The sequence below is a fragment of the Lethenteron reissneri genome, unplaced genomic scaffold (genome assembly GCF_015708825.2).
Source record: "Lethenteron reissneri isolate LAM-NWPU_2019-01 unplaced genomic scaffold, ASM1570882v1 scaffold_1638, whole genome shotgun sequence".
Taxonomy (NCBI): domain Eukaryota; kingdom Metazoa; phylum Chordata; class Hyperoartia; order Petromyzontiformes; family Petromyzontidae; genus Lethenteron; species Lethenteron reissneri.
In genome coordinates, this window is record NW_026891375.1 from 3391158 (window position 1) to 3404272 (window position 13115).

Genomic DNA, 13115 nt, shown 5'->3' on the forward strand with positions numbered 1-13115 from the left:
AGTCGACCTAGGGGAGGCCCAGGACCGGTTCAGATAATCGTCACTGGTGTTAGCCGTGAGCGGGAATCGAACCCGGGTCGCCGGGTTCATAGCGCAGCGCGCTAACTGCTGCACCACCGCTCCCACCAACCCCCCGCACACCTCCACCCCCACACACACACCCCCACACACACACCCCCACACACACACCCCCCCACACACACACCCCCACACACATACCCCCACACACACACCCCCCCACACACACCCCCACACACACACCCCCCACACACACACCCCCCCACACACACCCCACACACACACCCCCCACACACACCCCCACACACATACCCCCCCACACACACACCCCCACACACACCCCCCCACACACCCCCACATACACCCCCCCCCCACCACACACACACCCCCAACCCTCCACGTTGCTATGAGTGTTGTAGTGTCGACGAGGGTGTCCGGGCAGTTGTTTGAGACTCACTGCGTTGCTACGTCTAACAAACACACACGCGCACACGCAGACGCACACGCAGACACACGCAGACACACACACATAGACACACACACGCAGACACACACACACGCAGACACACACACATAGACACACACACACAGACACACACACGCAGACACACACACACGCAGACACACACACATAGACACACACACACAGACACACACACGCAGACACACACACGCAGACACACACACATAGACACACACACATAGAGACACACACACGCAGACACACACACACGCAGACACACACACACAGACACACACGCACACACAAACACACAGACACACACACATAGAGACCCATCGACCGTCGACTATCTCACAGCTTCTGGAGGACGACGTCTCTCCCCGCTCGCCTGCCCCGCTGCTCCCCACGAAGTTTCGTGGGAAGATATTCCACACGGGACAGGTAATTGCAGAGGGCACACACACACACACACATATATATACACACACACATATATATACACACACACATATATATACATACATACACACATACACACACACACATACACACATATACACACACATACACATATACACACATATACACACACACATATATATACATACACACATATATACACACACATATACACACATACACATATATACACACACACATATACACACACGCATATGCACACACACACATACACACACACATATACACATATATACACACATACACACACATACACACACACATATATACACACACACATATACATACACACACATACACACATACACACACATACACACATACATACACAGGATGATGAGTGGCGACTCATCAGCCTCATCATCATCCTCATCATCAGCACCATCAGCATCATCGTGTGGAAATGTGCAGTAGTAGTCAAAGACTCTAAACGCCGTGGGTGATGTCGATTCTGAATGTAGAGGAGGATCCAGGGAGAGAGAGACAGAGAGAGTATGTGGATCTCTGTGTGAGTGTGTGGGTCTCTGTGTAAGTCTGTGGGTCTCTGTGTGGGTCTGTGGGTCTCTGTGTGAGTCTGTGGGTCTCTGTGTGAGTCTGTGGGAGGACGTGGAGCTGAGTGGACTTGCCGATGACTTGTACCAGCGGTGTCAAGATCGGCCTCTGTGGAGGAGGCTCATGAAGGACGCTACTGGGCAGTTTGCAGCAGTCGCCCTCCAACAACAACAGAGGGCGGAGGAGCGACGCTCACAACAACGAGCGGAGTGCCGGGTGGATACAATTGCGCGAGTTGGCACAGCTGGTGGTGCATCTGCCGGTCATCTCAGTCACCTGCTGGGTCTGTCCCGTGACCTCCTGCACCTAGCCTGGCACAGTAGGGGTCACAGGTGGTGGTGCATCTGCCGGTCATCTCAGTCAATCAACCCACGGCACCTGCTGGGTCTGTCCCGTGACCTCCTGTCACGTGGCCTCAAAGTGCACCTAGCCTGGCACGGGCGCCCTGGTGACGTCATCGCCACTTAGTGGCGAATATTGACAGGCTGCGTGTCTCTGTGTGTGCAGGGCTCTGTGTCTCTGTGTGTGCAGGGCTGTGTGGCTCAGTGGAGACATCTGTGTCTCTGTGTGTGCAGGGCTCTGTGTGTCTCTGTGTGTGCAGGGCTGCGTGTCTCTGTGTGTGCAGGGCTGTGTGGCTCAGTGGAGACATCTGTGTCTCTGTGTGTGCAGGGCTCTGTGTCTCTGTGTGTCTCTGTGTGTGCAGGGCTGCGTGTCTCTGTGTGTGCAGGGCTCTGTGGCTCAGTGGATACATCTGTGTCTCTGTGTGTGCAGGGCTCTGTGTCTCTGTGTGTCTCTGTGTGTGCAGGGTTGCGTGTCTCTGTGTGTGCAGGGCTCTGTGGCTCAGTGGATACATCTGTGTCTCTGTGTGTGCAGGGCTCTGTGTCTCTGTGTGTCTCTGTGTGTGTAGGGCTGCGTGTCTCTGTGTGTGCAGGGCTCTGTAGCTCAGTAGATACATCTGTGTCTCTGTGTGTGCAGGGCTCTGTGTCTCTGTGTGTCTCTGTGTGTGCAGGGCTGCGTGTCTCTGTGTGTGCAGGGCTCTGTGGCTCAGTGGATACATCTGTGTCTCTGTGTGTGCAGGGCTCTGTGTCTCTGTGTGTCTCTGTGTGTGCAGGGCTGCGTGTCTCTGTGTGTGCAGGGCTCTGTGGCTCAGTGGATACATCTGTGTCTCTGTGTGTGCAGGGCTGCGTGTCTCTGTGTGCACGCATGGCGGTGCTGTGTCCAGGCTGGGCCCTGGTGAGTCTCGGCACGCTGAGTGTCGTCTCGGGAGTCGTCGCTTTCTTCCCGGGACTCAGCCTGCAGACGCAGCAGTTCGTGGCGTGGAGCAGCCGCGTCGCCTGCCCCGTGTGGGCCGGACTCATGGTGAGGGCTCTCACTCACCACGCTCACCACACTCACCATGCAAAACTCACCTAAAACTCACCACACTCACCACGCTCACCATGCCACGCTCACCATGCAAAACTCACCAAAAACTCACCACGCTCACCTAAAACTCACCACGCTCACCATGCCACACTCACCATGCAAGACTCACCACTCGCCATGCACGACTCACCACACTCACCATGCCACACTCACCATGCAAAACTCACCACGCTCACCATGCAAAACTCACCACACAAAACTCACCACACTCACCATGGTGCCGATGACGGTGGTGTTGGTGGGTAGTGATGGTCGACGGTGATGATTTTGTTGGCGGTGGTGGGAAACAAGGGGGGTGGTGATGGTGCTGATGATGGTGATGATGGTGGTGATGTTGGTGATGTGGGTGCTGATAATGGTGGTGATGGTGCTGATAATGGTGATGATGGTGGTGATGTTGATGGTAGTGATGTGGGTGCTGATGGTGGTGATGATGATGGTGGTGATGTTGATGGTAGTGATGATGGTAGTGATGGTGGTTATGATGGTGGTGATGTTGATGGTAGTGATGATGGTAGTGATGGTGGTGATGATGGTGGTGATGTTGATGGTAGTGATGTGGGTGCTGATGGTGGTGATGGTGTTGGTGATGATGATGGTGGTGATGATGGTAGTGATGATGATGGTGGTTATGATGGTGATGATGATGGTGGTGATGGTGCTGATGGTGGTGGTGATGGTGGTGATGGTGGTGATGATGTTGTCTGCAGGCTGTGTGCGCTGGCGCTGTGACTGTGAGATCCGGACTCAGGAAGCGGACTCGCTCACTGGTGAAACACCATCATCATCACCACCATCATCATCATCACCATCATCATCACCATCATCATCACCACCACCATCATCATCACCATCATCACCATCATCATCATCACCATTATCATCACCACCACCATCATCATCACCATCATCATCATCATCATCACCATCATCACCATCATCATCATCATCATCACCATCATCATCATCACCATCATCATCATCACCATCATCATCACCATCATCATCATCACCATCATCATCACCACCACCATCATCATCACCATCATCATCATCACCATCATCATCACCATCATCATCATCACCATTATCATCACCACCACCATCATCATCACCATCATCATCACCATCATCATCATCACCATCATCATCATCACCATCATCATCACCATCATCATCACCATCATCATCATCACCATCATCATCACCACCACCATCATCATCACCATCATCATCATCACCATCATCATCACCATTATCATCACCACCACCATCATCATCACCATCATCATCATCACCATCATCATCATCATCACCATCATCATCATCACCATCATCATCATCATCACCATCATCATCATCACCATCATCATCACCATCATCATCATCACCATCATCATCACCACCACCATCATCATCACCATCATCATCACCATCATCATCACCATCATCATCACCATCATCATCACCACCACCATCACCACTATCATCACCATCATCACCACCATCATCACCACCACCATCACCACCATCACCACCACCATCACCACCACCATCATCATCACCACCATCATCATCATCACCATCATCACCATCATCATCATCATCACCACCACCATCACCACTATCATCACCATCATCACCACCATCATCACCACCACCATCACCACCACCATCACCACCATCACCACCACCATCACCACCACCATCATCATCATCACCACCATCATCATCATCACCATCATCACCATCATCATCATCACCACCACCATCACCACTATCATCACCATCATCACCACCATCACCACCACCATCATCACCATCATCACCATCATCATCACCACCACCATCATCACCATCACTATCATCATCATCATCATCACCACCATCAGCATCATCATCACCATCACCATCATCGAGAGCATTCTTACATACTGCATCTGTGTATGGTACACCAGCTGCACAGTGGCTCAGAGGAGAGCGCTCCAGAGGGTCATCAACACAGCCCAAAAGATCGCCGGCTGCCATCTCCCCACACTGGAAGAACTACACAGTTCACGTTGCATCAAAAAAGCACAGCACATTATAGAGGACTCTTCCCACCCTGGACACTCACTGTTTGAGCTGTTGCCATCAGGCAGACGATTCAGATCAGTCAAAACAAGGACAAACAGATTCAAACAGAGCTTTTATCCTACAGCGATCACCACACTCAATAATGCTAATTAATTATTAAGTAATAGCGTTTACAATTGACTGTGAAATAGAGATGTGCAATGACAAAATGTAACCTTATGTGGGTATGTGGGTATACTTGGGCTGTTTTTATATATAGTATAAATTGATTATCTTTCATTTAATTTTATTTTATTTTCTTGTTTTATTTAATTTAAATTTATGAATGAGGCCCTGACTGGTGAGCATTTTAAATTTCGTTGTACTGGTGACAATGACAATAAACGATCTATCTATCTATCATCATCACCACCATCACTATCATCATCACCACCACCATCACTATCATCATCACCACCATCATCACCACCATCACCATCACCACCACAATCATCACCATCACCACCACACATCACCATCACACCACAATCATCACCATCACCACCACAATCATCACCATCAACACAATCATCACCACCACCATCACCACCATCATCACCACCACCACCACCACCATCATCACCACCATCACCACCACCATCATCACCATCATCACCACCACCACCACCATCATCACCACCACCATCACCACCATCATCACGACCACAATCATCATCATCACCATCATCACCACCACAATCATCATCATCATCACCACCACCACCACCACCATCACCACCATCACCACCACCATCATCATCACCACCACCACCACCATCATCACCACCATCACCACCACCATCATCACCACCATCACCACCACAATCATCATCACCATCACCACCACCATCATCATCATCACCACCACCATCACGACCACAATCATCACCATCATCATTGTCCCCCGGTGTCTCACCCCCCCCATTGTCTCCCATTGCCTCACCCCCCCCATTGTCTCACCCTCTCATCGTCCCCCATTGCCTCACCTCCCCCCGCAGGCCGAGGCTTCGTGTGCTCTCTGCGTGCTGAGCGCGGCCTGCAGTGTCCCCCACCTGTCCCTGGCGCTCTGCTCGCTGCTCATGGGCCCCCTGTGCCGCTACTCGCACGCCGGCGTGGCCGGCACCGCCTACCTGGGCCAGGCCGTGCGCTGGCCATACCCCTACGCCCTGTGGCAGGTGACGGCGCGCGCAGAGATACACACACCGCTCGCTCCACGTGAGAACACCAACACCACCACTCACATCATCACCACTCTCACCACCACTCACATCATCACCACCACCACCCACCACTCTCACCACCACTCTCACCACCACTCTCACCACCACTCTCACCACCACTCTCACCACCACTCTCACCACCACTCTCACCACCACTCACATCATCACCACTCTCACCACCACTCACATCATCACCACCACCACCACTCTCACCACCACTCTCACCACCACTCACATCATCACCACCACCACCACTCTCACCACCACTCACCTCATCACCACCACTACACCACCACTCACCACGACACTCACCGTGAGAACACCACCACTCACCACCACACTCACCACCACTCTCACCACCACTCACCACCACACTCACACCACTCACCACCACTCTCACCACCACTCACCACGACACTCACCGTGAGAACACCACCACTCACCACCACTCTCACCACCACTCACCACCACTCTCACCACCACTCACCACCACTCACCACCACTCTCACCACCACTCACCACCACACTCACCACCACTCTCACCACCACTCACCACCACACTCACCACCACACTCACCACCACTCTCACCACCACTCACCACCACTCTCACCACCACTCACCACCACTCACACCACACTCACCACCACTCACCACCACTCACCACGACACTCACCGTGAGAACACCACCACTCTCACCACCACTCACCACCACTCTCCACCACTCACCACCACTCACCACCACTCACCACCACTCTCACCACCACTCACACCCACTCCCACCACTCTCACCACCACTCACCACCACACTCACCACCACTCTCACCACCACTCACCACCACACTCACCACCACACTCACCACCACTCACCACCACACTCACCACCACTCACCACCACACTCACCATGAGAACACCACTCACCACGACTCTCACCACCACTCACCGTGAGAACACCACCACTCACCACCACCACTCTCACCACCACACTCACCACCACTCACCACCACACTCACCACCACTCACCACCACACTCACCACCACCACCACCACTCACCACCACTCTCACCACCACTCACCACCACTCTCACCACCACTCACCACCACTCTCACCACCACTCTCACCACCACTCTCACCACCACTCTCACCACCACTCTCACCACCACACTCACCACCACACTCACCACCACTCTCACCACCACTCACCACCACTCTCACCACCACTCACCACCACCACTCACCACCACTCTCACCACCACTCTCACCACCACTCTCACCACCACTCTCACCACCACTCTCACCACCACTCACCACCACTCACCACCACACTCACCACCACTCACCACCACTCTCACCACCACTCTCACCACCACACTCACCACCACTCTCACCACCACTCACCACGACACTCACCGTGAGAACACCACCACTCTCACCACGACGCCACTCACCACGACTCTCACCACGACATCATTCGGCGTGGCACCACTCACCACCACCACTCACCACAACACTCACGACTCACCACGCCACTCGCAGGGTCACTCACAATGCTCCCCCCCCCACCCCCCCACTCGCCACAACGCCACTCGCCACTCAGCCGGTCGGCACTCGCTATACCGGTGAAGGACTCTCACGACGCAAGCACGTCACGTCACCCCCTTGTCCACCCCCGTGTTCCCCCCACGCGTCCAACCCATGTCCACCCCGTGTCCCTCCACCGTGTCACCCCCCCCCGTGCCCCCCCCCCCCCAGGAGACGAGGACGTACTGCGTGGAGCCGCTGGGTGCCGAGTGGCAGCACCTGGCGCTGCAGGTTCTGGACGCGACGTTGTCCACCTCCGAGTTTGCGCTCGCACTCGCAGCCTGCGTGGGGCAGGGACGACGCCTGTTCCGCTCGCGGGTAACAACAACCAGCCAACAGCCCCCAGCCAACAGCCCCCAGCCAACAGCTCCCAGCCAACAGCCCCCAGCCAACAGCCCCCAGCCAACAGCCCCCAGCCCTGTCTGTGTGGAGCGTCTGTCTATAGCGTCTGTCTGTGTCTGTCTGGAGGGTCTGTCTGTCTGTCTGTAGCGTCTGTCTGGAGCGTCTGTCTGGAGCGTCTGTCTGGAGCGTCTGTCTATCTGTCAGTCTTCCTGCTCCGGTCTCATCACCACCGCCACCACCATCACCACCATCATCACCATCACCACCATCACCACCACCATCACCACCATCACCACCACTACCATCACCATCACCACCGCCATCATCACCATCACCACCATCATCACCATCACCACCACTACCATCACCATCACCACCACCATCACCACCATCACCACCACCACCATCACCACACTACCATCATCATCACCACCACCATCACCACCGCCATCATCACCATCACCATCATCACCATCACCACCACCATCACCACCAACACCATCACCATCATCACCACCACCATCACCACCACCACGCTGCCAAACGAACGCCCTCTGTGTCTCCATCTTTTGTCTTCCAGAACAAGGTGCGCAACCACGTGTGGTGAGTAACCACGCGTGGTGAGCGAACAGCGTGGTGAGCGTGGCACCACCACGAGGAGGAGGAGGGGGGGGTGGAGACGCTGGCGCGAGACCCTCCGGACCAACGCTTCAAGTGCTCGTCTCCTGCACGCGTCACCGCTGCTACCCCCCCCAACTCCCCCGTCACACACAGAGACACAGGACACACACACACAGGTACACACACAGACACACACACAGGTACACACACAGACACACACACACATAGGTACACACACAGACACACACACGCACGTACACACACACGCACAGCTACACACAACAGGTACACACACATACACACGCAGGTACACACACACACGCACTCAGACACAGGCACACACACACGTACACATACACAAACAGCTACACACACAGGTACACACACACGCACAGACACACACACACAGACACACACACACAGGCACACACACAGGTACACACACACACACACGCAGGTACACACACACACGCACTCAGATACAGGCACAACACACACACGCACTCAGATACAGGCACACCCACGTACACATACACAAACAGCTACACACACAGGTTACACACACACGCACAGACACACACACAGGTACACACACACACGCACAGACACACACACACAGACACACACACACATGCACACACACAGGTACACACACACGCATGCACGCGCACAGACACACGCACACACGTCCACGCAGACACCACACACACGCGTGTATAGTCATAGCCGTCAACCCCTTGTCAGCGCCCGACCATATCACCAATTCAGACCGTGTTGGTCACCCCGTGCCAGTTATACATCTCAAAGTTCATCCTACAAAGTCACTTTACACTACACTATACACTAACACTATACACTACACTATACACTACACTATAGCACTAGCACACTTTACACTACTATACACTACACTAACCTACTATACACTACACTATACACTACACTACTATACACTACACTATACACTACAACTATACACTACACTACTATACACTACACTACACACTACTATACACTACACTATACACTACTATACACTACACTACACACTACTATACACTACAATACACTATTACACACTATACACTACACGACTATACACTACACTTCTATACCATACCTGTCAACCCCTTATCAGTGGCCCTACCTTAATTACAGACCAACTCAGACCTTATTGGTCCCATCACAAGAGAAACACAAACAGCCAAAAAATAAAACCGTGTGCCCAAATTGAAACGGCTGTACGCCGAACAGACCTGTACACTCAAGTTCCCTGTACAAGAATCCGGGGTAAACCGTGATGGGTTGATATCTATGATACACATACAGTACATACACATATATACCCTACTCGTGTGGCTGTGGGCCTCCCCTAGGTCCACTCAGCCTCCTCAGAGTGAGCAGCAATCATCAGATCATCAGCATACATAACATGGTTCGTCATTAACCCGCACCCGGGCACTGATCAGCCCTCCCATTGTATCTGCTGTACCGATAGAAATTCCTCTGGTACAGCCACGCCAGCGACGATGATTTGAACTGGTCCTGGCCCCCCCCCTAGGTCGGCTCGGCCTGTAACGAGTACCTGGGGCGGTGTGTAGTGAGCATCGCCACTGGGGAGACAAAGGCGGCCGGGCGTGGTGCTGGCCACCCACCCCTCGTGTGCCGTGCCGGCTTTCATAATGTTTCTGTTAAACTTCTTTGATTCTTTCGGTAAAGTCGCGTAGAAAATAATATAAATTAACTAATAGAATAGGACGTTTCGATTGCAACACAAGCAATGGTCATCAGGTGTGACTGAATGAGAAAACAAAGCTAGTGGACTTAGAACTACAATGCAAGACAACACAGAGAGTCGGCTAACACAGCAGTCAACACCCAACGTGGTTGATTACGTTCTTACAAAGAATGCTACATTTGAGAGAGAGACAAAACACAGAGACACGTAGAAAGACACACAAGCAGAGAGAGACACACAGAGAGAGACAACACAGAGACACAGAGAGAGAGACACACACAGACACACAGAGAGAAACAACACAGAGACACACAACCAGAGAGAGACACACACACAGAGACACACAGAGAGACACAGAGAGATACACACCAAGCAGAGAGAGACACACACAGAGAGACACAGAGAGGGACACACAACATAGACACACAACATAGACACACAAGTCCCATAGAGACACAGACTCCCAGACTCCCAGAGACACAGACTCCCAGGGACAGAGGCACATAGAGACACAGAGATCAGCACGGTTGGGTACGTACGGTGCAAAAGGAAGTTCAACACACGTACGCAGGGGACATGGTCTCGCCACGATATATAAGTGTTTGTATTAAACGACTGCGGGTGCAAACGATCACAGCCTCTCAGCAACACACAAACCGCAGCCTCTGCCGCCTGCCAACCGCGCTACTCAACTCCATGGCCCAGTTTAGCAACGGAGGCTTTCGACCGCCGATATTCAAGCCGGCGAAACGCCGCAGCGAACATTGCGGGTTTACTCTCCCGACACACAACCCGGCGTTTACTCCACGCGACTTGGCAACTGCAGCCGATCGATCGCCACTAGGGTTGGCGGTGATGTCGCGGGCGCCCGTGCCAGGCTTGGTGCACCACGAGGCCGGAACACTTCGAGTGTGTGGCTCTCGCAAGCTGGCAAGACCGGGAGCAACAGGAGAGCTTCACCATTCTTGCCCGATGAAGCTGATTGTAATTATCAGCGAAACGTCGCACTACTCACATTTTAAAATGCTGTTGATTCTCTCTTCAGCACACCACCGGTGGGGCTAAAGAAGTGAATTAATTTGTCCTTTGAAAAAAACGTGACACATTGTTTACTGTTTGGCCGTGTCGGGTGGTGGAGGGTTACGACACATTTATAAACAACGCGATCTCAACCCAACAACGTTGATTATGAATAATATTGGTCGTGAAAGCATGCTACGTGTTAAATTGGCAAGAGGTGGTCACGGGGCAGACCCTCCCTCCCTCCACCCAATTGTGGCCCGTCACACGATGGGCACGCTACCGTAAACAACAACAAAAAAACAACCGCAAACCACAACAACAACGCACCAAATCACAGCACGCACGGCGTCAACGGCGGCCGTGGCAGAGAAACAAAACCCAACAACAACCCTAACCCTCCTCTTGGTTCTTTCGGTAAAGTCACGTAGAAGGGAGATAATAAAATAATAAAAATAAAACATCATAAAATAATTCTGACGACGTTTCGGCCACAACGCAAGCGGCCGTCCTCAGGTGAAGAACAGGTCTGTCGGGAAGACAGCGTCCCAATGCTGCTTGCGTTGTGGCCGAAACGTCGTGAGAATTATTTTATGTTTTATTTTTATTATTTTATTATTTCCCTTCTACGTGACTTTACCGAAAGAACCAAGAAGATGAATCCCTGCAGTCACGAAAGAAGCTGAACATCGAAATTTGCACGTTACAAGTTACGCTACCTTACACACCCACCACGACGGCTTTCGGCTGTTACCGTGTTGTCATGCGTTGCACAACGCCGGAATAAAATTGTATCTCGAGCGAACCGGGTCCTGATCCTGGTTGACTCGCGCGCCGCGGACTGCGCTAGCGCCACACCGCAGCTTTGCGACTTCGCCCGGCTTGACGGACGCCGCCTCCGGCTGACCTGGATCGACGCGGCACTGCGGCGGAGGGGCGAGTGGCGGGATGAGCGGTGGGGCCGTGCGGAGGCTGCGCACGCGAACAGGGGAAACGCGCAGATGGTGCGACAAAGCCTCTCGCGAATGCAGAAACCTCTTCTTGGTTCTTTCGGTAAAGTCACGTAGAATGGGAATAATAAAGTAATAACAATAAAACGTAATAAAATAATTGTCACGACGTTTTCGGCCACAACGCAAGCAGCCGTCCTCAGGTGGAGAACAGGTCTGTCGAGAAGACAGAGTCTAAATGACACACCCCAGGCTTGGAGCGTCTATTTAAGCTGCTGGGTTGGAGGGGGGAAGAGCGCCTTGACAAAATAATTTGCATATCAAGAGGAATTTAGCATATTTATGGAAATGCAGATATGCGATTAGTACTACTTGTGAAATGCGTAGGTTTGGCGGGGGGTTTAAAGTCATATTATGCCCGTGCATTATGCAGGATTAGAAGATGAATCCGTGCAGTCACGAAAGCTTTAAATCGAAATGCAGAAACCTCGTACCGGTGGGGAAAGAAAATGGAATAATGAAATGTACCGTACTAGTAATGGAAGAACTCCACGACTCCAGGAAGTGGCCCCGAGGCTTGCCACAACGTA

At 52.6% G+C, this 13115-nt stretch overlaps 1 protein-coding gene across 1 annotated transcript; it reads left to right on the plus strand.

The window, feature by feature from the left end:
* The first annotated feature begins 448 nt into the window (after positions 1–448).
* Positions 449–9296, plus strand: LOC133362920 (transmembrane protein 212-like). Its single transcript, XM_061581900.1, has 6 exons — positions 449–922; positions 2693–2872; positions 3649–3708; positions 6052–6228; positions 8026–8172; positions 8777–9296. The coding sequence occupies exons 2-6, from the start codon at positions 2717–2719 to the stop codon at positions 8801–8803; spliced, it is 567 nt and encodes a 188-aa protein (XP_061437884.1). The 5' UTR covers positions 449–922; positions 2693–2716; the 3' UTR covers positions 8804–9296.
* Positions 9297–13115: the final 3819 nt, after the last annotated feature.